This window comes from Protopterus annectens, chromosome 2.part0 (genome assembly GCF_019279795.1).
Source record: "Protopterus annectens isolate FY-2018-M chromosome 2.part0, PAN1.0, whole genome shotgun sequence".
NCBI lineage: Eukaryota > Metazoa > Chordata > Ceratodontiformes > Protopteridae > Protopterus > Protopterus annectens.
This window is the reverse complement of record NC_056728.1, coordinates 5,392,344-5,418,052: the sequence shown is the minus strand read 5'-3', so window position 1 is coordinate 5,418,052 and position 25,709 is coordinate 5,392,344. Positions and strand designations below refer to the sequence as shown.

The 25,709-nt window shown below is 41.3% G+C and overlaps 1 protein-coding gene across 2 annotated transcripts in view; it reads left to right on the top strand.

Annotated features, from left to right (window-relative positions):
* The first annotated feature begins 9,080 nt into the window (after window positions 1–9,080).
* The window catches only part of PCNX3 (pecanex 3), a 2,517,385-nt gene continuing 2,500,756 nt past the window's right edge, over window positions 9,081–25,709 (top strand). For both annotated transcript variants that reach the window (XM_044060478.1, XM_044060477.1), the window contains exon 1: window positions 9,081–9,448. In XM_044060478.1, the coding sequence (XP_043916413.1) occupies window positions 9,296–9,448 (153 nt within the window). In that variant the 5' untranslated portion in view covers window positions 9,081–9,295. The remainder of the gene's footprint in view (window positions 9,449–25,709) is intronic.

Sequence of the window (25,709 nt, the reverse complement as noted above, 5' to 3'; positions counted from 1 at the left end):
TTAAGACTTGCAATGCACTCTGTTCAGGGAATATGCTTTAACTCTCTTTATAGGAATAATAAGGTTCTGTAATTACCCTTTTTTTCATTTGTCTTTTATCACCAGCATAACCATATGTCTGAACTATCTCTAGTTTTCTCTAAGTAGCAAATGTGTTCAAAAGAAATAAAGTATTATTTGCTTACAAATATCAACTCTTGTACCTTGACCATTTCGGTTTGTATGTCTTAGCATAACGTATAGCTATCCCTTTAGTTCTGTCAGCAAATGACCTGCACTTACCCTTTGAGTTTTCCAAAGTATGCAAAACATGCCATGTCACTAAGGATGGAATACATGCAAGCTGCTGGAAATATTTGAATATCCTGCCAACAAACAAATGTTGTGACTGGTCAATGCCCCCCCCCCCCCCCCAAAGTCCCACAAGGGGATGGAGGATTGAAAAACTGTAAAAAAACAAAACAAAACTCAAGTCTCTTGCAAGAAGGGATATGTCTACCCATGAGGTCTTCCTATCCTTCAGCCAACTTTGCAGCACCTCAGATCTATTACTGAATGTGGCTTGCAGTGCATGTAGATGGATGTTGTGGTTCTGAATGAGTGAGTCTTAGGACTCTGTTACCACTTGCTTTCTAACAGCACCAATATCTGCATCTGCCTCACTGTCCTCTGTGCATCCCACTCATCCCATCAGAGCTCTCTTTGATAGGGCATCTGCATCTGTACACAAACCAAATGCTGTTTTTAGCATCATAACAGCCATAGAGTGCTGGTCTGCTATGAACAGAGAATGCCTTTCTTTTGATACTGAAAACAGGAAGGAAAAGAAATAAAATTTCAATTTGCAGCTATTTCTATCACATGGAAATACATGCTGGCTCACTGGATGGATCCATTGGTTCAAGACATTACTGAGTCATCTCAGGACCCTTCCTTGATCTATGGAGATGATCATCCATAAACTTCACGATTGCTAGTGATGCCAAATGAAACATAAAATCCCCTCCTCTTGAGAGGACTACCATAGATATCAACTTGAGTTGTTAGATTACTGGCTATCAAGCTCACCTCAAGCATATCCCGCCTATTAAGTCAACATGGTAGGACAACAAGCCATATCTGCTACTAAAAATCCTCCTTCCAGAGTAACCTCCAACTTCAGTGTTTTTATATTCCCTGATGAACTTCCAGAAGCAGCAGAGGAGTCATTTCATGATATTAGTAATGCTGTTCTGGTCTGACATAATGGGTCCCACTGCTGCATGGTCCAGCCAGTCCACCTCCTAACCCTGCGTGTTCTCCAATCCAACATCAGCACCCCAAACCTCATGTTAACTACCTACTGCCTCATTAATGTGACGTAACATATATTTTCTGTGTTCATTCGCTCTCTGCACATCCTCCTTGCATCTGTATGGCTTTTTGCTGGATGATCTGATTTCATCTTTCATTCCAAAGTCAACTTATATGTGAATAGGTGATCCTTCATACAAACAGGTTGAACCATAAGGACACAGCACAGTGTTTTAAAACTCCATTGAGAAACATTCTAGTGAAGTTTCATTAAATCTGGAGACTAGTCTGTAAGTGACTATATAAAATTAATTTAATAGTCTGTATAGGCAACCACTCTAATCATGTTCTTCTATTAAAGGAGATATACTGCATTTTGAAATGGCATCCTGGCCAATGTTTTTTTTTAAACCTTTACAGGAACTATTAGTGTGGGTGGAAAATGATCAACTCAATGTTTTTCAAGTGGCAGCACAACATTAAGCATGTAGCAGTTTCAAAAATGGTGTAAAAGTACTACTTGTACTGCAGTCAGTGTTTACAAGACCAGATTCTCTACAAGTGTAAATGTTAAGGGTTGGCACTCAGTTTTAGAAATGGAGCACACTAAATTTACCAGCCCCTACAAAGTGGATTCTGAAAGGAATCTGAAAATTCACAGATGTCTACCAGTATTTGTTGGAAATATGTAACATCTCACAAAACAACCCAATGAATGGAGCTTACTACCAAGGCAAAGTAAACATTTCTGTTCAATTATCTGCCCTGTGACACATACAATTACCTTTGACAGGCTTTTCCAGATTAGGTTTATTTCAAAGTATAAAAAACACTGTACACTACTCAGAGGTGCAATGTTTGATGTTACTGAACAAGAGCTGATATTGGTCACATAAAGGGGTATGTGAGACTTAAACAATTAATATGGTTCCCATTTTGAATCTTATCTCAGCTCCAAGACTAACACAATAAATTCTATCTATCAGCTTGGCTCTGTGGTGAAGAGCAATGGAGCTCTGACTGCAACCCTGGTTACCTGGGTTTGATTAGACAGGGAGGGAAAGGAGTGAACAGGCATGCCTCCCTCCACTTCTCCTGGGGGTGGATGGGGAGGGATGGGGAAAGCACTTGGTGAGCACATGAGTGGGGAGCAGAGGGAGATTTTTTCCTTTTGAGACTAAGGAAACACCATCTGTGCTTAAGAATGTGAGGGCAAAGCTGCCAGCTGGTAGTACTCCTCATGGAATAGGAGTATGACCAGCGGTGTCAGTTTGTTGTACACCCCCTTCCCTCATTAAGTAGAGCATGCACATGAGATATAGTGCTTAGGTAAAACCTTAAATGACTCCTGATGATGGCTGCTTAAATGATGGCCATCCCAGTCAACCATTGTCTTGGTGAGGGGGAACACATAGATTCATAAGTTAGTACTAGGCTACCTGCCTTTATGGGCCATTTTAAGACTAGCAATATTTTGCAACCCAACGGTAAGAATCAAATTCTGTACCTTGTGTCTATGAGGTAAACACCTTAACCATTATGCCAACCCACAACATAGGCTGATTGATCATGAGGAGGAGGATGATCGGCAAGCAGCAGGGAGGGGAAAAAATAATGTTTGTCTCTCAAAAGTAGTCTTTTTCTGGTGTACTTCTAAGGTACATTTTATCTGTCTTAGGACACAGAACTGTTTTGTTCCAACTTGTCTGTGCTGTTCATTCCTCCAAATCACTGGCTCTGGCACCCCACAACTCTGTTAAGGATCTCCTCTTTTTAAGGAGGTGGTGACTCAATATCCTCTCATTTTTCTGAGTCACTGATAGGAAGTAGAGGTGAGAATTTGTGGTGAGGGCTGCTGTCAAGTCTTGGCATGGAATTTCAATTTTATCCTGCCATAACTTAGCCCCACTAACCTCGTCCATCTGCTTGTCATACAAGGAGTTTCCCAGGCCCTGCCTTAGCAGCAGAATGGCTCATGTCTTTGACATTATCTAAAGTGTACATGCTTTATTTGGGTATGACTACGTGACAGGATGTCCTAAGGGCTCGCTGTTAGATGGGTATAACCTATTGCTGCATATCCTTTTCAAAGGGTACATTGTATAGGACTAATACACTTAACAAGTGGCAGAGAAAGAGTTAAAGCTGGCTGGTAATTGGCCAGAAAGAAAAAGAAAAAACAAAGCACTAATGGTTGGTCTTGAAGCAAGAAGACACAGCTTGTACTCAGTTACTCTACATTGCTGGGTTACCATAGAACTGAAAAATGTAGCACCAACCTGGGGGTTGAATGCCAATATCTTTTAGTTTAGATACTGTTACTGGTATAAAATATTACTGTTGCAGTAATATTGTTATCCCTAATAGGTGTAATATAGAATTATTGACCATGGTAGTTTTATCGACCATGGTAGGTAAGGCCAATCTCTAACCAAATGGGATAGATTAATTCTAACACCAAAAGGGAAACTGGCTAGGCTTATAATGGCCTGCAAGGGCAGCTAGCCAAGTACTTACCTATGAACCTATATTACTCTAGCATCACTACTTCCATTTACAACAGGTAATTCAGATATCTTCATTTCTCCCTGATAACCTGGACACTGCAAAAAGTTCAAGGTTAGAATTTTGCTGTACTGCCCATTTTCAGTTTACTTGACAGGTTTTATTGGATTTGCTCTTTGACAAGTGATGTATAGCAACACTGCCCACTATCACTCAATCTGCCCATTACCATACAAAACATGGCTCACCCACAAGAATATGGAGTACAAAATCTTATAGAAAAATGAAAAGTGAAACTTTGTATAAATGCATACATAAGTGTTTTCACATGGGTGTTCTGCCTTCCTGCAAGTCCCCAGAAGATTCAGAACATTCTAGTAAAATGTAAAATGACTGCAGGAGTGCTATACTCATGTTTTTTTATTTTTATTACTTTGCCCACATGGCCTGCTGACCATCAGACTTTCCTTAATTCTGTCAGCACATTTGTTCCCAACCTCGAAGGGTAGTCATCCAGGCAGCCATTAGTGGTGGTTCAAGCTTTTTCATTATCTCCCCCTCACTACCACACATACACCAGGCATGCTGTGTGAGGATGTACACTGAGCTGTCTGCAAAGCAGCCCCATCCCTCCTTCTATATCATACGTGGTGGTCTATTTCCAACAGGGAGATTGCACTGCCCTGTATGACTCCAAATATATGCAATCTCCTCCTTTCCCTGCAGAGAGAGGAAAGAAAGCCACGCCCCTTCATTCATCTCCCTCATTCAGTACTGAGGCCACTAGCTGATCCCTGGTAGCCCAGGTCACAGTCAGGGCTCTATCCCTTGCATCACAGACCCAGATGGCCATCATCACATTGTGATCAGACCTAAAGAGAAAGAAAGATGCTTGCTTTGCAGAAAAAAATTGAGCTAAACATGAAAAAAATCTTGCTCATTTAAGCATTTAATTTATTTCTCAGCTAAAGTGCAAAGATGCAAAAAGTTTTATGAATGCAGTTGCTTGGATAAATTCTGTAATATTTCTGAACCAAGTAAGCTGAGCAGTGGTTCTGTGGAGTAAAAAGGTGCAACCCTGAATTCAACTCGGATGACTTGTGTTCAGATCAGGGACCTCCACATCCTGGTGGACCTGCTGAAGGGATGGGACTGATGTGGCCAACAACTGCTCACCTCTTTGGGGGAATGGCAATGTTGTGGTTTCTCATGGCACAATAGTAGGTACCCCATCCAACAGAAGTCAGAGTAAGATATCTTGTGCAAGAAGTGGTTGGGCAGTCCTTGCCAAAGCAGTGCATAACATTGTAGCCAGAATCAACACACATAGCCGGGACCTTGTCAAGCAACATGCACTGTTTTAGGCAAGAACCAATGCATTTGTAGAAAGACGAATGCATTAAAGAAGCTGGCACCATCACTGCCCAAATGGTATATGGAGAAATAGGATTAAAACCAAAGAAATAAGTCCCAGTGTCTCTATTGTCCCTGTTTATTCCTACATTTGGCTTTGATTCATTGAGAGCTATGCTTTCAGTTATGCCTAATGGAAACCTGGCTCAAACCTCACATCAGAAGTGAGGAAATACTTCCACCTGAATACAACATCCTTCACATAGACAGATTGTCCAAAAAAGGAGGTGGTGTAGCATTGATATTTAAACATCACCTCAATATTCAACTCCTGAACTCATCTGCCTCTCACCACAACAATAAAGAAATCTTTTATGCCAATCTCAAACTAAACCCAAACAAAACAATCAATATCATAGGATGCTATTTCCCACCAGGGCAAAATATCACACCCCTAGAAAATCTCCTGAGCTGGGCTACTCTCTCTCTACCCCAGGAAACCATCATTCTCGGTGACTTAAACATCAGCTGGCTATCCTGTAATAACACTCTCCCAACCATTCATCTTAATCTCCATGGGTTCACTCAACTCATTCAATCCCCTACCCAAATCAACAAAAAACCCTAACAATCATACATTACTTGACTGGATCGTAGTCAACAAAGCCCCTCACTCATACCTAGCAGGCTGCTTACCTGACAGTCTTAGTGATCACTCCCCTACTTTCCTAATTCAGCACCACACAAACAGTCTGAAGCCCATTATCCACAGGCAAATACTGAACAAGTCCAACTTTGACCCCAACTCCTTCATCTCCTCCCTGCAAAAAATTAACTGGTCACCACTAAAATACCTCAACCTAGATGAGGCTGTCCACTTCAACAGTACCTTCCTCTCCATCCTAAACACCCATGCTCCTGTAAGAAATGCCAAAGTCATATCCAGGTGTGCCCCATAGTTACAAAAGACCACCAGAACCCTAATGAAATCCAGAGATAAGGCCTGGCGACTAACAAAAAAATAACTCAGATAGGCAATCATTCCTTGAACTGCACAATAAACCCAAAAAGCATATAAAAGTAGACAAATCCCTCTACTATAAATCCACCCTAAACTCTTCCAACCACAACCCTAAGCAATTCTGGTCTACTATTAACAATATCCTCCACCCAGGGAAGGTTGACACCCCCCAGCCATCCATTCCCCCCTACTCCAGCAGTACTGCTGAATCCTTCAACAAACACTTCATTGAAACTATAACATCTCTAAACAAACAACACTTCCCTACAACAGCCCCCCAACTCCTAACCCTAAACCCCCCACTCCTCTTTTCTTTTTCACCACAGTACCTACCTCCAACATAAAAAGACTATTGTCAAAACTTAAACCCACCAAACTCGCAGATGACAACCTCCTCTCTGAATACTTGAAAATTGCATCTGATACACTAGCCTACCCAATTTCAATTCTAATCAACCGTTCCATAACAGAAGGCCATGTTCCCTCGATATGGAAAATATCCCACATCATTCCCCTCCACTGACCTCTCCAATTACCACCCCATTGCTATCCTCTCCCCTCTCTCCAAGATACATGAAAAAATGTATCAACACCCAGGTCTACAACTACCTCCTAGCTAATAATCTCCTCACCAAAACCCAACATGGTTTCAGGCCATATCACAGCACTACCTCCGCTCTGCTCTTCTTCACCAACACTAGACTTCATCACAAAAACAATGACCTCTTCTCTACTGTCATATTTCTAGATCTCTCAAAGGCCTTTGACATGGTATCTCATGAGCTACTACTCTCCCCAACCTCTCCTTCTTACAACCAGCCTGCAACTGGTTCCACAGCTATCTACACGGATGCCAGCAATCAGTAATCTGGGACAATAACACATCACCTCGCCTCCCAGTTACTCTCGGAGTTCCCCAAGGGTCTATCCTTGGCCCTCTGCTATTCTCACTTTTCACTAACAACCTACATACTGCCACCACACAAGCATCTCTTATACAGTACACAGACAACTCTACTCTCATCTGCTGTGCCCCCACTCTACCAGAACTACAACAAATCACACAGGAATCTTTCTCTTCAGTAGAAAGCTGGCTATCCAATGCTCAGCTCCTACTCAACCCAAGTAAGACAAAACTTCTCCTGTTCCAACCTTCCAAAGCCACCCAAAACACCCCCATTTCAACATTCTTGCCAAAGACAATACCATCATCTCTCCATCAGAACACAAATGACTTGCTGTGGAAACAGACAACAAACTTAGATTTGGCACCCACATATCTTTCACAATAAAAAAAGGTTCACAAGAAACTTGGTGCATTATATCGAAGCCGCCAATTCCTAACCAAGGCGGCAAGAATCTCCATAGCCAATTCCCAGCTAATCTCCACCCTACTCTATGCATCCCCCATACTTACAAACCTTAGACAGACAGACCTACACAAGCTGGATGCTTGTTACAACAAACTTGTTAAATTTGCCACTGGAACCTCCTACCGATGCCATCATTGTATCTCCCTTAAAGAACTAAACTGGCTAGAACTCCCACAACTCCTTCACTTTAAATCAACTCACCCTCGCTCATAAACCTAACCACCCCCTTAACATCCCTTACCTTCAAACCCTTCTCCAACCCTATCACCCCACTAGGCCCCTAAGATCAAGCAACAAAAATCAACTCACTGTTATCAAACCCAAAACCTCAGCAGAAGAAGCCATATTTTCATGTACCATATCTAAACTTTGGAACAATCTTCCACCCTCTATAACTATTCTACCTTCCAGTAGCCTTTTCAAGACTGCACTCAAATTCCACTTTAATTTGTATGGGCTTTGTCCTTGTTCTAATCCAGACTAACACCCCCACCTAAACTCTTAACTCAACTATACTACCACAGTCAGAAATAGCTAGTTGTCTTTACATACTTTAACATTTTGTCTGACAACTTTGTTACTAATATTATAAATGACAAGAAACTATCTTAACTTGCAACATTTTCTGTATATACTGTTGATGATCATTATCTTGTTACTGTATTAAAGCCAACAACCTATAATGTTGTTTACTATTGCTGCAACTTTGTATCTATCATGTACATGATGTGGATCTTTTCACCCCCGGCATCCGCTGAAAAAGGACTTGCGTCTAGTCGGAATTTCCTGGTAAACAAATGTAAATAAAATAAAAAATAATAAATAGAATAAAATAATTATTGGTGATATACCATGCAATTCCAATTCAAAACAGATTGGTAATATGGGGACCTCATTCCATGTATTCCATTTCCAAGTGTACCGCATTACGAGAAACGTTCCTCATTTTTGGGAGTTTCAAAATTCGTGTTCTTCAAAGTTCCACATTGAAATGGTCTGTCACACATTCAGTATTAGTTTTTTTTTTTTAAAGAACTGAATGATATTAAATTATCAAAAGAACGTTTTATATGTAAAATTGTATATTTTAAACATTCTATGACCTTTCTAGTTAAGGTTATTAACAAGCATTTCAAACTTGGCCCATTTGCTCCAAATTATTAGAGATAGTGTGTTCCTTACTTTGGAGACAGAAGGTTGAAAGCTATACCTAATTTCTTGGCCCTGAATAGCCATCTCATCCTCCTTTAGTACGTGAAACTTAGTAACTACTAACGAGCTGGCATCCCGCATCTGCAGCTCCTGAATAACCCTTTATCAAAGATACCGGCATTTGTATCAATACCCATCATTAATTACACACACAGACACTACTAAGTCCAGCAACCTGTATTCATACATTATGAATATTCATTACGTTTATTATTGCGTAAAGACAACACGGTCATGAATATGGATTACGCATACATTACGTCACTCTAGGGCGTGGTCAGGTAGTGGGCGTGGGCGGGGCTTGCTACTGCGCATCTGTGGAGTACTAACAGTACGTTACGCCGTTTTTCCTGGATTCCGGACTTCACTTTTGCATTCACTGGTGGATTATTTATTATTAATATACATGTTTTCGCGTCAGCCTGGTTTTAATGTCAGGATGTCGTGGTATCTATGGATAGAAACAGGATGAGCTGCATCAGCGCTCCTTGACGTAAAGGTTAATCATCCGGCGATCACCTTTTCTTGGATTTAAGACATGGGATCCCAGGTGTTGCAAATTCTCCGGCAGGGGGTTTGGGCCTCCCTCACTGGAGGGTGGTTTTTTGATCCCCATCAGAGCACCTTCTCCAACTGCTTCCACCTTTACGTTTGGCTGTTTCTTCTTATCCTACCCTTTCTTCTGTACATGGTAAGTGTTTTATTTCCTTGTTTTTATTCAGTAGTTGTTGGCTTTCTTGAGTTTCTGTTATCCTAATGTGTATTGTAATAATATTTATTTTACAGGAGTTAATCACACAGTGTATAGCCTTTTTAAGTGTTTGCAGCTGTTGAATACTCCTCAGTTTTTTGGAGGAGGGATGATGTATTTCGCCCATTTAATTGGGTGTGATAACTTTTGAACATTTACTTGTAATGTTTATTTTTGTTTGAATTTCTAGTGGATTGTAATTATTTAGGTGTATTGTATTGTTTCTATTGTATAACTTGTATGTCAACTATTCTTTTATTCTTCAACGAAGTTTTAGTTGAAAAAAATGGACCTTTGGGTCCAGTTCATAAGCATTTTATTTAACATTTTCAGGATGAGCCCTAGGTACACACCAAAGCAGAAAAATAATACAACAGAACCATATGCAAATAATTCTATGTAAGCAGTTCTAGGTATATACAAGCAGGATTTTAGATAAATGTGATGGTATAGAAGTATAGGTGTGCACACGACTCCAGCTTAAGTAGCTGTACAACCAGGTAACATTAAGTATAAAGTTACTTAAAATACTTATAAAGTTGGAAGAGGCTAAAAAGTCTGCCTTTAAAAACAAACAAAGTAACTTCTAAGGAATATGAAGGGCTGTTAATGCGAGAGGGGATGTAGAGTGCAGTAGTTAAAGTTTGGATTCATTGTCTCAAGTGACATAATATTTTTATTTTAGCATTTGTAGGTTTATCCCAGAGTAGGAATTTTTTAAGGTTGATTTGGAATGTATAGTAGAAAGTAAAGTGTGCAGGTATGGATTTCTTGGATTGAAGACCAGATACAAAGAAGTTGTAGTTTTTACAGTGTTTTGGCTTTTGAGGATGCAGGTTATCCAAGATAATTTTAATTTACGCTGTCATAGATGATTTTCCAAGAATGAAAGCGTCTGGATTAAGTAAATTAAAGATTTGGGAGTTAAGATGTAGTTTTACTGTGTATGATACTAGAAGCTGGTTTGCCTTGCAGTGGTTCTCTGTTTCTGGGGCTGAGATGACAAATCTAGATTTGCATTTGTGGTGTGCAGTGTTGAGATTCATTTTGGAAGGTTGTTGGAGGTTCTTCCCCCAGCTATAGAGGAATTAGATTTTTAGCAAATGTCATCCATATACAAGGTAGTGGGTAGATTAAGAAGGTTAACTGAGCGTGCGTTTAAGAACAAGGTAAATTGTATGGGGGAGATGATGATGTTTGTGGAACTGCTTTTTAGACTAGACATTAGGAGAAATTTATATTGCTTGATAGGAAGTTTTTTGAACCACAGGGGACTTGACTACTTATTTTGCTTCAGTTAATGAGTTAAAAGGTCCACCAAATTTAAGTACTTAGGTCAATAGAAACTAAACCAATATGGTTGTTTTTGTAAGTATTGTGTATGAAATCATTAGTAAGTTTGTGTAAAGCTGTTACTGTGCTTCTTCCTGACTAGAAGTCATTGTGATTTTGGGTGTGCACTCTGGCTTTGCAGGTAATCACAAATTTGTGAGTAAACAATCTTTTCAGATATTTTTCCTAGGGCTGATAGTATTGAGATTTGTCTAGAACACATTTGTGCAGAGTGATTTTTTGTTATTTTTGAGAGTTGGTTGTATTAAGGCTAGTTTCTAACTTGGGGGTATGGTGTTTGTAAAAAATTTGGAGAGGTTTATGATCCTTTCAGAAGGAGATAAACCAAGAGTAAAGGCCATCAGACCCGGTTGTGTCATCAGATGGTGTTTTGTCCGTCAATCTTTTGATAGTTGTGAAGTAAAATGAACTGCACAAAAACATTTGGCTGTTTTGTATATATTGTATACACAGTTATAACCTGGGAAATAATTATTTAGATTGGGGGTATCATTTTTAATCCATGACTCTGTTTTTCTCATGATGCCAGGTTTTGGGTGGTGGGAAAGAAGTCTAGTTGCTCAAGTTTGTTCTTTATAATTAGTGCAATTGTAAAGGTATATTTGTTCACTGATGGTGGTGGAGGGGATAGGCATGGACTAGTTTTAATAAAACTCTGTGTTAGGAGAATGTTGACTTAAAGTGCTGAAACATATATAGCAAACCGTAGATGAGTTTAGCCTTTAAGTGTTAGTTTTTTTTAAGCCATATGGGGTATGGAATTTCAATGAATGTCCATATCTTTGCTTAATTTTGTTTGGTAAATTTGTGTGTTTTTTAAGAAGTCCATTGAGGATTGAAGTCACTCAATAATGATAGACTGCTGAGTTTCAGACTTGATATTTTTCAGATAATGCATGATAATGCAAATCTTTTTATAGGGCCCTTACAAGGCTAGCCAAGAGTTTACCCCCCCCACCCCAAAAAAAAAAAACTGTGCTGTCGCCCCTGTCATTGAGGGACACAGGTGGAACCCCTGGGACAAATTTGTGGTTTCCCATCCACTTGAAGTGGTCAGTGAGGATCTCTGTTTGACGTGTATGGGAAGTCTATTCCAGAGACAGGGCAGCTTCTGGGAGACAAACCCGTTTCTCCAGCAGATTTTGTTGATGTCTCTTATTAGATTTAGGCCTTTTGAGTGGGTAGTGCATGAGAAGTTAGACTTGCAGATACGGAGCATCTCTAGTAGGGTAGGGTCTGAGATTGAATTGTAGGCGAAACACAGATCACCCCTGAGCAATCTGTATAGTACTGAGTAGAGTAATGGTGATTTGAGCCTGTCTGCATAAGACAGGTGTTGGAGGCCATGGATTCTCTTTGAGGTATTTCAGTGGCCTTTCCAGTTAATGCAGATGTTTGGAAAGGTACATCCCAAATGGGGCATTATACTCAATGAGGGAGGAGTATAGAGAGGTAATATCCTCCTTTTTTCTGGATGCAATCCCTTTTCTTATGAGATGAACCACTAAGTAAAAGGCTTTTTTGACCACTGCCGCTACATGATGGTCGAATGTGAGGTTGTTTTCAACCTGACTGCCCAGGTCTCTCACCATAGGTTGTGTGCTTAGAGGGTTGCCGTTTATGTGGTAATCTGTATGGGTCGTGTTTTGCCGAATGGTATGATACATTTTTATGCATTTAGCTTGAGGCCATGACTTTGGCACCAGTCATTAGTTGCTGTGAGACCCTCTTGCAGTATATTAACATCATTTGGGGAGTCAATGACAGCACCCAACTTACAGTCGTCTGCAAACGTGGTCAGCCGCAGGCCTTTCCTTTGCCTGGACCTCTGAGAAATAGATGCTAAACAGTAGGGGCCAGTTGGCCACCCACCTGAGGAGATAGGTATTTACGCCAAGTTGTAAGCTTTTCAATTATGCCCGAGTTGGGGATTGTGTCAAAGGCCTTGGCCAAGTCAAGGTAAGCTGTATGCACTGACTTTCCATCATCCAGGGCCGTGGTGACAGTCTCAAAGAAGTCAGCCAGATTCAACAGGCAAGATCTACCCTTGACATATCCAAACTGGGTGGGGTCATGTGCTTGGAGATTGCCTATGTCCTTGTTTATGAGGTCCATAATAATATGCTCCATGGCTTTACGGATCAGATGTGTCAAGCTAATGGGATGATAGTTTCCAGGGTCAGTAATGTCACCACCTTTGTGCAAAGGGATGACAATGGCAGTTCTTCACTCTACTAGAATGAAGCCTGTACTTGGGCTGTGGTTGAACAGGGTGCTCAATGACAAAGCCAGTTCTTTCTGGAGATGGTGCAGAATACATCTTGGGATACTATCCGGTCCCATGGAAGCTGTGTTCTTTGCCTTGGATAGGGCTTGCAACACTTTGATCTACAGAGGTTTGAGATGTGGGACAAGTATCGGGGATGTCAAAAGGGACTTTTGGGGGGGGCAGAGGGGTGAAATTTGCACTGAACCTATCTGCTTGTAGGTTGGCTAAGTCAGCAGGATCAGTGTAAGTGATGCTGTTAAGCACTAATTCTGAATAAACCTGTGCTTTGCCACGAAGGTTCCTGATGTAACTGAAGAATAGTTTATGGTTTCCCTTTGTTTTGGAGGCTAGTTTTGATTCATAATTGGCCTTGGAGGTTTTCACTAGAGATTTAATTTGATTGTTGAGGCTATGGAGGGAGTTTTCCAATTTTGAATTTGTTCCTTTGTACCCTTGGACAACAGTTTCTTCCTTTTGTTTTAAAGGCTATTGATAAGAGGATGTCCACCAAACATGTTTGTGTTTCCCTGAGGAGCAGGTTTTAGTTTTGTTGGGTATGACTGAGTCCATGCAGTTGTACCAGTACTTGTGTACTGCATTGGCATACTGTTCAGTCTAGTTGTGTGCATCCTCTGGAGGTGGGGTGGTGGTGGTGTGAAGCTACAGATAGCCTCCCTTAGGAGGTTGTAGTTAACTTTTGTGAAGTCTTTTAGCTTGATTACGGCTGGGGAAGGGGTTAGGTGGAATAGAAACTTTGAATGAGACAGTCCGATGAGCTGATCTCACCAGGCAAGATCATACTGTGAGGGTAGTGCAGCAGTTGCCCATGTTGGTGAGAACCAGGTTCAGAATGTCATCTCCCCTTGTGGGGGATGAGATGAGCTGGTCTAGTGCATTAGAATTGATGAAGTCAAGGAATTGTTGAGAGAGTGCATTAGTGCAAGAATAGTTCACCCAGTCTATGGTTATTCTAGAATCATTCTGTGTGTGTAAAAGCAATATTTAAAGTGTGTCCTTATTTTTCGTCCTTTGTCCCCCCATTATTTTTGTCTTTGTCCAAATTTCTTGTTTTAAGAGGTTGAGCAGTATTAGTCCCAACTAGCACACAATTATACCTAAATCCGTTAATATAAGTGATTACACAGACATCCAGTTTCCCAGATTAGTACAATTTACGGTCACATGCAGTCAGAACCAGTGAAGAAAGTTTTAGTAAAGCTTACCTGTAGATACTTCAGACTCAGCTGAGATTAAAAAATTTGTATTGGTACATTAGAAATTTCCGTGATAGAAAATCTGCCTTCTCTTTTGAGCTCAGTGGCAATTTCTAATGCAGCAGCACACAGATGACTTGGAATGCCGAGTAAATATAACATCAAACTGTTAAGGTACCAAATAACTCTATCACACGAGACAGTTCAGCCGAGAATAATCTCATGTATTACACAGAGTAACATGTACGTGGGAAACTAGGAAATCAAGGGCCGGTTTCCTCAAACTACAGAATTCATAATTCTTTATTTATATCTTTGTCTCTTTTTTTTGGAGGGCCTTTGCCACCCACATTATTTTTGGCCTGCCCAAAGTTCTTGGGGTAAGAGGTTTAGAAGTATGTTTTGTGGCTCTTTCTTTTTTATTGGACACCTTTATTGAATTATCACTTGTGACATTTGCAAATTTACATTTATATAAAAGTAATCAAGCTGTATTAACAGTTCGGTGGCTCTGTTGTCCCTGCAATGGAGGAAGTTAGTAGGCAAATTAGCTTGGGGAGGTTGAGTAGGACAGAAAGGATGTATAAATGATGCTCCTAAAGAGAATGTGATGTTTTGTAATGGACCCGGTGTATTGTTAACCATTTTAACGTAGTAGCTGGAGAATTTGTTTGTAGGAAGGTGGTGATAAGATTCATAACTGGTTGATATTGGGAGATGTATTGGTAAGTATTCATGCTGTCAGTAGTCATATTGGTGGCATTTGGTTAGGTTTATTTCTTTATATAGTCTAGCACCACTGTAAAGTGATAATATGGTCTGTAATAGTAAGTACTTATTTTTTGTAAGTCATTCGTACTGTTGGTAAGGCAGTATATCACTATTAATCTCAGTTGTTCCAAGGGTATGTTGAGTTTGTATTTGTTTGTTATATGGTTTTGCCCCAGTGTAGCTCAGTGTTATGGTTCTCACAGTAAAATGTGCTAGTTTTAAATCATTTGATCTTTGGGAGGACAGTGTGCTTATCTAGTGACCAGTGGGCAGTGGTTTGCTGGCAGTAAATAGTTAAAAGGAAACAAAGGTAACCCAGAAAGCTTGAGTCCGGTCTGGTATTCCATCTGTGAATCAGAAGGCAACAGGAATAACAAGAAACAGAGTACATAGGATTAGTCCATATAAAATCACTTTAGCTAGTAGATCAAGGATAGCCTCTCTCTGTGTGACAAAGGTGGCTTGTTGTAATTTCAAGTAGTTTATTCAGTTAAGTAGGCAGTAGGATGCATGTTCTAAGATGAGTGGGCAGTTTGGGAACAAGAACAGTGTCGAAGGCAAACAGGAAGAAACCCCAGCCAATTGTGAAGTTGCATACCAGTGAAATGTAGGAGCAAAGGCAACTGCACACTGTGAAGTGGGATGGGCTGATAGGGGGAGGTAGTATCTGTGCTAAGAGGGAGCCCTCAGGAGAAGCTAAAGAGAGGCAACATGTGAAATGTGAATGTTTGTCTTGTTGTACTGCTCTCATAAGAATGGTATCTAGACACAGTATGTAATGAGACTGGGAGGGGATAGTCTGTGCTGCAACGTGTACAGGCACTTTTACACTTGACTGCATTGTGAAGAAGTGGTCTACCTAGCTTCAGTATCTGAAACTGTGTTCGGGCAACTATGGGCAGTATAGAGGAATCGCACTCCTAACACAATGAGTGAAAGTTCTGAAGAGGACAGTTTTGATAAACAGCTATGCAGAGTTGTAGAAAGATGGGGCAATGAGCAGTTTGGATTCAGATCATGATTAAGCACAACTGATCCAATGTTTGCAGTAAGACATATACTTGAGAAGAAGCTAGAAATTAGGAAAGAGTCAAACTGGGCATTTCTAGACTTATGACAAGGTCCCAAGAAAGCTGATTTACACAGTCCTGCGGTGGTTCAAAGTCCCGGAAACATTAGTAGAATTTGTGCAGGCTGTGTACAAGGACCCAATTTTATTTATTTTTCATTTGTTTACCAGAATAGTCCGACTGGGCTGGTAACCCATTTTCAGCGGAGGCCCAAATATACATATGTTATACAAGGAAGTTATAAAACATTGACATTCATTATGAAAAAATAGCAAAATTAGATATTTGAATAATAGTAGTATGAGCTAACCATTAATATCAGTTATAATACACAAATTACAGAACACCAGGAACAATCCATTGACATATGGCAACAGAGGAAGAAACAGAGAAAACTAAAAAATAAATGATTAATGTAGAGTAGGAAGTAGGAGATTATTCAGGGGTGATAAAGGTGCAGAGCCATTTATTGATAAGGTGTTCTTTGAGTAGTTGTTTACATTTGATGATGGTGGGGGTAGTGAGTATGTATTGGGGGAATAGAGTTCCAGGGTTTTGCAATGTGATTGGCAAAAAGATTCACCAGAAGAGGTACTAGATTTGTCGTTTTTTAGAAGTAATTTGTTGGATGAGCGGAGAGTACGTGATGCGTGATAGGGTTGGATTGGGTTTAGTGATGGACAGGCATCTGGTTGATAAATGGTGATGTTATGGGCAATTGTCAGTTGATTGTGTTAGAAGATGTGGCGGTTCTAGCCAGTGAAGTTTTTTTTAAGGGCAGTACAGTGGTGGACTCTACTGAGGAGGTTAGCAGCAAAATGAGCAATTTTGTGGTAGCAAGTCTCTAGTTTAGAAAGTTCTGATCTTCTAAGGTTGGTGAAAATGGGGGAGGCGTATAGAAGTGTGGACAGAAGGTGGGTTTTAGCAAGGGCAAGTCTGGTATGAGGGGTAATGAAGTTCTGGATCTATATAGGCAACCAGTTTGATATGTATTTTCTTGACTGTTAAGGCTATGTGTTTGTCATATCTTAATGAGCTGTCTATTGTGACTCTTAGTGCTGTCAATAGGTTTGATTTTGGTGCCGTTGGAAGAGAGAATATAAAGGGGGAGGAGGGTTCAATGGATTTATTATGAGTGAATATCATAAGCTTTGTTTTGTTGTGGTTTAGTATGAGTTTGTTCTACTTGAGATATAGCTCTTTATCTGAGAAGGCTCGTGTGTTGAGTTGTAGTTCTGGATAGGAGTGGGCTGGACAGATGACTGTAGAGTCATCTGCATATTATACTGTAGTAGCGTAAGGTGTAGCAGAGTTAAGTCTAATTGTAAAGATGGAGAAGAGTAAGGGGTCGAGTATTGAGCCTTGTGGGACACCAATAGTAATGGGTAGAGGAGGCAATAAGTCATCAGCCCACTTGACAGCTTGCTGTCTATTGGGTAGCTGTGGAACCAAGCAAGTGCTAAGGATGACATGCGTATAGAGGCTAGTATTTGTAGTAGTATTTGGTGCGATACTGTGTCAAAGGCTTTAGACATGTCAAAGAATATTTGGTTGTAGAATAAGGTTGTTGTTTTTATGGCTGTTGACAGTATCTCTGAAACTTAAAAGAGCTGTGGTAGTACTGTGTTTTGGTCTAAAGCCATGCTATGCATTGGGGAGGAGGTTGTTTTTTTAGTAAGTAGGTTAGAAGTTGGGAATGTATGCATTTCTGTAATATTTTGCTAAGGGGAGAGAGTATGGCAATGGGCCTTAGTTGGTTATATCTGCGGAAGGTCCTCCTTTATGCAGAGAAATGATATGAGAGGCTTTCTGTAGTAATGGTACATATTGTTCAGTGATAGAGCGATTGATAAGGATGGATATTGGATAGGAAATGGAATTGGCTCCAAGTTTAAAAATTAATTTGGGAGTTGATCAGCAGCAAGAGTAATGGGTTTAAGTTTGCAAAGGAGCTTTTTTATGTCATTTAGTCTGGATGGATTTGAATGAGAAGGAGGGGGAGTGGGGAATGGAAATGGTGGGTATTGTTAGAGGGGAGTGATTGCTGTTATTTAGTAAGGTTTGTATGGAGTTGATGAAATGTGTGTTGAACTGGACAGCTATTGATGTGTTGCTGTTTGGGATTGAAGGGGAGGGGGTGGAGGTTTGGCTGGGGGAAGGCAGATATTTGATGGTCTGCCAGAATTTCTTAGGATTATTTTTATGTTTATGTTGGATTACAGTATAGTACGATTTCTTGTCATTGCGAATTTTAAATTTGCCAAGATTTCATAGTTGGTAGTTCTGTAAGGAGGGTAGGGTTTTAGTGAATTTGTAGCTTAGCCATGCTCTATCTCTTTGCTTCATTGGACCCAGTGATTCCAGTATGAACATTCTTTGGTCTCACAAAGGGGTTTCCAGTGGGAGTGGGTGTTCATCAGGGTTCAACTCTGAGCTCACTGCTGTTCATGGTGATGATGATGGACTACATTAGTAAACGGGTCAGAGGGAGCAGATTAACAAAATTGCTGTAGACCGATTATGTGGCATTACAGGCTGACTCTGAGCAAGAACTTCAGCAAAGGGTAGGGGAATGGAATACAAAACTGAAGGCACATGGGATGAAACTGAGTACAGATAATAGAGTTGTAATGACGGCAAATTTGTAAATCGAAAAGCTGAAAATTGAAATAGAAGGGAAATAGTGGAACAAGTTAACAGTTTCAGTTATGTGGGAGGGGTGGTTGAGGAGAAGGGAAGTCTGAATGAGGAAGTCAAAGATAGAATCTGAGGGGCTGCAGCCAACTGGCACAGCATGCCAGGGGTAGTGTATGACAAAAGAGTGCCAAAAAAGCTGAAATGTAAGGTGTACAAGAGTGGTGTGATCAGTGCTACTGTATGGTACACAAAACTGGGCAGTAAAGGCAGAGCAGTTCGGAAAGCTAGAGGTGATAAAGATGAAGTGCCTGAGACAGGTGGTAGGATCCAACATGTGGGGCAGATGAGAATTGAGGAGATAAGAGCAGAAGCCAAAGTAGCTCCAGTTGCAGAAAAGGTCAAAGAGAACTGTTTACGGTCATTCAGGCACATGTACAGGAAAGTTTGAGACAAGAAGAAGGCAAGAGGGAACAAGGGTGTCCACCAATGAGATGGATGGATTGTGTGAGAGAAGACCTGCAACAGTCTGGTATGAGTGTCAGAAGAAGTAAGGAGAGTGGCGTTGAACAGGGAGAGATGACAAGTGACACTGCACCCTGAATCCGTGTAGAAAATGGGGAAAGGGGGGTTGATAGTGATGGTGGTGGTTTGCTTGTATCTAGTAAAGACTGCCAATTTAAAATTTTTCCAGGTGCAAGTAGAACTTTTCTTTTAATTCTTTGCAATTTCAGTGATGAGTGATGCTGTTATACTCCAGAGTCTTCATCACAGAATTTTAGAAAATTTATAGATTTGAAGTCCTTGAATTGAATAGCAGTTGTTTTTGATGGCTTTGATATTTTGATGGAGAATGTTAAAATCACCTAGGAAACAGCTTTCCTACTCAGGGGATTTTATCCAGAATATTTAATAATGTTATGTGATTTTCTGGAGGCATGGAGGGAGTTCGGTAACGCTGTGAGTAGTTGATAGGTGATCTTATTTATCTTGATTTGAATGTGCATGAGGTCTGTTTGATCTGTCTCGAGGTAAAGTGGTTTCCATCACAGTTTCCGTCTGGTCTAAATGAGTGGTAAGTACAAAACCCAGGTATTGAGGGAGTGCACTCTGGGCACTTAAACCAGGTTTCTGTAACAACACACACATGGTTGTTATCCAAATGTAAGAGAGCCTCAATGTCCAGCAGCTTGTTTTCTACTTTTAGGATTAAGTAGAGCCACATTGATATGGTCCAGTGGTTGATCTAATTTGTTTTGGAAGTTAGGAGATTTCATCAGCTAGATCTTGCCTAAAAATGCACAATGGGGGCTACAAAGGATTTCACAAGTATGCAGAATCTCAGTAATGAAAGGTGCCAACCATCTTTGGCAAAGCAAGAATGGTTGTCAGGCATCTCGACCCATACTTAATTAACCTAGAATGACATCAACTTTTAAGCCAGTTATCTTTTCTTCATACCTTTGCATTATTATTATTTTTTTTTTTTGGAGGGAAGTGAAAGAACCGTTACGAAATTAGTTAGAACTTCAGCCAACAATGTCCACCCTTGAGATGCAGTAGCAAATCTACCACCAAATAATCACTACACTCTGTAAATTTACACCCCAAGTAGAAAAGCAACCAAAACTGTACTTTAATATAAGATTAATAATAAAAGTGGGGAAGAGCAGAAAGTCACAGGGAAAACACTGTTTAGCAAAATGGAGATGCTGTCTAATGAAGATGGATTGCTGATGCTGCAGTGCAGTGTTGGGGGGGGGGGGGTGCTGAACTCCTGAATGTCATCTTGTGGATGAGAAGATAAACTGAGGTCCTATCTGCTTGAGTTAGTGATAGCTCAGGTGGATGTAAAAGATCCCACAGCACCTATCGAAAAGTGTAGAGGAAGTTACCTGATGCCCTGGCCAAATTGCCCCTATAGTTTAAATACCACTTTGGGTCTCTGCTGAGAATAGGCCACCAGCCTAGTGGGACTAACCCAGTCAACAAAGGATAAGTAAAAAAAATATTTCAGCACAAACTTCACCCCCTGTCCCCCCAAAGGTCTTTTCGACATCCCCAATACTTGTCCTGCACCTCACATCTCTGTAGATCAAGTGTTACAGGCCCTATCCAAGGCAAAGAACACAGCTTTCATGGGACCTGATAGTATCCCAGGCTGTATTCTGCACCATCTCTAGCAAGAACTGGCTTCACCATTGAGCACCCTGTTCAACCACGGCCTAAGTACATTCCAGCAGAGTAAAGAACTGCCATGGTCACCCCCTTGCACAAAGGTGCTGCCACTACTGACACTGGAAACTATTGCCCCATTAGCTTGACAAGTCTGATTTGTAAAGCCATGGAGCGTATTATTATGGATCTCCTAAACAAGGACATAGGCAATCTCCAAGCACTTGACCCCACCCAGTTTGGATTTGTCAAGGGCAGATCTTGCCTGTTGAACCTGGTTGACTTCTTTGAGACTCACCAAGGCCCTGGATGATGGGGAAAGTCTTTGCATACAGATTACCTTGACTTGGCCAAAGCTTTTGACACAACCCCCACTCAGGCATCATCGAAAAGCTAACTCAACTTGGCATATATCCCTATCTTATCAGGTGGGTGGCCAGCTGGCTCACTGACAGGATCCTCAAGGTCGAAATAGGCACCTTCATCTCTGATAACAGACCTGTCACTAGTGGAGTTTCCCAGGGATCTGTCCTGGGACCCCTACTGTTTGGCATCTATGTCTGAGAGGTCCAGACAAAGACAAAAGGCCTGTGACTGATCGTTTGTGGACGACTGTAAGTTGGGTGCTATCATTGACTCCCCAAATGTTAACATACTGCAAGAGGGTCTCACAGCAACTAATGACTGTTGCCAAAATCCTGGCCTTAAGCTAAACACAAAAAAATGTATCATCATACCATTTGGCAGAAACATGGCCCCTCCTGATTACCACATCAACGGCAACCCCCCTAAGCACACAACTTGTGGTGAGATACCTGGGTACTTAGGTTGATAACAATCTTGCATCCGACCATCATATAGCTGCAGTGGTCAGAAAAGCCTTCTACTTGGTTCATCTCATAAGTAAAGGTATTGCATCCAGAAAAAAGGAGGTTATTACCACTCTATACTCCTCCCTCATTAGACCAATAATTGAACATAATGCCCCGTTTGGTATGTACCTCTCCAAACATCTGCACTCCAACTGGAAAGGCCACAGAAATACCTTACAAAGAGAATCCATGGCCCCCAACACCTGTCCTATGCAGACATGCTCAAATCACTTGTCACTCTACTTGGTATCGTACAGATTACTCAGAGGTGATCAGTGTCTTGCCTACAAGGCAGTCTTGGACCCTCCCCTACTAGAGATGCTCCATATCCATAAGTCTTAACTCCTTGTGCATTATCTGTTTGAAAGGCCTGAATCTAATATGCACTGTCAACGAAACGTGCTGGAGAGACAGGTTTGTCTCCCAGAGGTTGCCCCATCTCTGGAATAGACTTCCCATACACGTCGGAGTACCTTGCTGACCACCTTCGAGCATAACCTTGATGAGTGGATGGAAAACCACAAATTTGTACCAGGGGTCCCACCTGTGTCCCTCATTGACAGGGGCAACAGGTGCTGTCTGAGGTTGCTTTTTGGGGATAAACTCTTGGCTAGGCTTGTAAGGGCCCCAGGGCCATTAACCTAGTAACCTCATATGAATAAAAATAAAATATTAGCGACTTTTGCCATACTGTAAAAAAAGCGTTGCAAAAAAGAGTAGAAAATCACAAAATACAGATATTTAAGACACAAAACTAGAAATTTTTAGCCAAACTGTAAAAAATGTTATAAAATGAGTAATGTGTAGAAAACGCCAAGCTTGACAATAAGTGCAAAGAAAATCAGTAACTTTCCTGATTTAAGTGAAATTTAAATTTGGAAAAAAAAATTCTCAACAAATGTACTTCAGTTAAGGCTTTCTTGAAGTATTAGGAAAAGAATGTAAATTTAATTTTATTTATTGTAAGATTGTAATATGTTAAGAAAAAAGCAGTTCTTTTGTTGAATTAATTGAAATATGATACTTTCTAAGTGGGTTTTCATAAACTCTGCATGTCTTCATTGGTTTGAATTGCAGACGTTTGGTGCTGTTAACCAGTGTGGTGTCATTGAAGTATCTGCCCTAGGGCATTTATAAGCCTAGCCAGAGTATGTTTGGCTTCCGCCACCCATTTTAAATTAATTTTGCTATGCCCTTTTTCGAGGTTAGTATACTGTGCCTCTGTCTAACAGTGACACAGAAGTGATACCTGGGGTAAACCTACGATCTCCCATCCACTCATCAAGATTCCTCTTGAAGAGAGTCAATGAGGGACTCTGCCTAACCTGGACTGGGATTTTATTCCAGAGTGAAGGGAGCCTCTGGGTTATGAATCTGTCCCTCCAGCATGTCCTATTTATTTCAGTCCTGAGGTTCAAGTCTCTTGAGCGTGTAGCTCAATGGGATTTGGATTTTTTGAGGTGCAGCATGTCCCTTAATTCCGGGTTGGACATGGCTTTATACGTCAGGCACAGGTCGCCTCTGAGCAGGCTGTATGCCACTGAGTAGAGCTGGAGTTTCTTTAACCGGGCAGCATATGGCATCTGTTTGAGCCCTTTGATCCTCTTGGTGAGGTACTTTTGGGGTCTTTCCAGTTGCTGCAGGTGTTTAAGGTACATCCCAAAAGGGGCATTGTACTCGATTATGGGCCTGATGAGGGATGAGTAAAGAGGCACGATGACCTCCCCTAATCTAGATGTGAATCCCTTCATGATTAGGTGGGCTATATAAAATGTTTTTCTAACCACTTTGGCCACTTGGTTGTCAAATGAGAGATTGCTATCAACTTGGGTCCCTAATTACTTATTCTGTACTTAATGGATTATCACCTATGTGGTAATTTGTGGGCACTTTGTTTTTGCCAAAGGGGATGACTATACACTTTTTGGCGTTTAGCTTGAGCCCATGGCTCTGGCACCAGTTGTCTGTTTCTATGAGGCCCTTTTGGAGGATGCTTGTGTCGGCTGGAGAGTCGATTATGGAGCCCAGTTTCCAGTCATCTGCGAACTTGGTCAGCCACAGTCCTTCTGTGTTAGCCTGTACCTCCGAGAAATATATACCGAACAAGAGAGGTCCCAGGACTGAGCCTTGTAGGATGCCACTTGTAACTGGTTTGGAGTCTGACATGGCTCCAGCAATTCTAACCATGTGGGTTCTGTCCTTGAGCCAGTTTGCAACCCATCTAGTGACACAGGGGTTTATATTTAAGCTGGTGAGCTTATCTATAATGCCCGAGTGGGGTATTGTATCGAAGGCTTTTGCGAGGTCCAGGTAGGCTGTGTGGACCACCTTTTCCTCGTCAATGGCCTTGGTGACTGTTTCAAAGAAATCGACCAGGTTTAAGAGGCAGGATCTGCCCTTAACAAAGCCGAACTGGGTAGGATCCAGTGTCTGTAGGTCCCCAATATCTTTATTTATGAGGTCCATGATGATCCTTTCCATAGCTTTGCAGACCAAGCTAGTCAGGCTTATGGGGCGATAGTTTCCAGGATCCGTTGAGGCACCACCTTTGTGGAGAGGGACCACTGTTGCTGTACGCCACTCTTTGGGTACATATCCTATAGTAAGGCTGAGCTTGAGCAGTAGTTTTATGTTTGGGTTTAGTTCTTCTTGGAGTTCATGTAGGACGCAGCCCGGGACACCGTCTGGTCCCATTAATGCTGTGTTTTTTGCTTTGGAGAGGGCGGCTCTTACCTGAGCATCTGAGATGTCAGGGGGGGCAGCACTCTGGTGGGATAGATATTTGCCCTTTTGGTGGGGAAGGGGGGGGAGAAGTTTGCGCTGAACCTGTTAGCTAGGATGTTGGCAATGTCTGTGGGTTTGGTGTATTTTTTGTCATTTTGGACTAATTCTGAGCATATCTGGGAATTCCCACCCAGGTTTCTAACATAACTAAAGAAAGCCTTGTGATTATCCTTAGTGTCCTGTGCAATTTTTCTCTCGAAGCTGGCCTTAGACGATTTTATGAGTGCCCGTAGTTTTTTGCTAATACTGATCAGAGATGCTTTCCCTTTTTGGGATTTTGCTCTGTCATGTAGTAGCTTCCTCCTTCTATTGTATAGTTTGTTTATGGCTGGGGTCCACCAGACAGGATGCCTGCCTTTGGAGGATTGGGTCTTGGTCTTGTTTGGGATTGCATGATCCATGCATTCCTGAATGTGTTCATAGAATGCGTTTATAAAGGATTCTGCACTCTGGGCCGTATTTTCCACAGGCCCAGGGGCTTTGAAGGATTCCACCTCGGTTTTGAGGAGTGTGAAATTTGCTTTAGAGAAGTTTTTCACTATGGTTTTCTGGGCAGGGGCTGGGGTCGGGATGTGAATATCTAGTGAGATTAGTTTATGGTCTGATCTTAAGAGTGAGGGATACACTTCTGGTCTGGAGCATAGAGTCCCCATGTTGGTGATGATCAGGTCCAGTATGTTTTCCCCTCTTGTGGGAGTGGTAACAAGCTGTTCATAGCATTTGAGTTTATAAATTCTAGGAACCTTTGGGCTAGGGTGTTGGAGCTAGAGTAATGCTCCCAGTCTATGTTTGGGTAGTTGAAGTCGCCCAATATAATGGTGTTTGGAGAGACCTTCATATTTTCCAGTGTTCTCAGGAAGGCCGAGTGGGGTTCCTGGGTTTGGGAGGGTGGTCTGTAGCAGGCTATAAACTGGAAGGCAGTTTTACCCACTGTTTGTTGCACATGGATAGTCTCTGATGCTTCGTGCTGTGCCACCAACCTGGAGGTGTGGGTATCTTTGACAAATATTGATACTCCTCCTCCTTTTTTGGTTCAGTCCAAGTTTTTGGGTCGAAAAA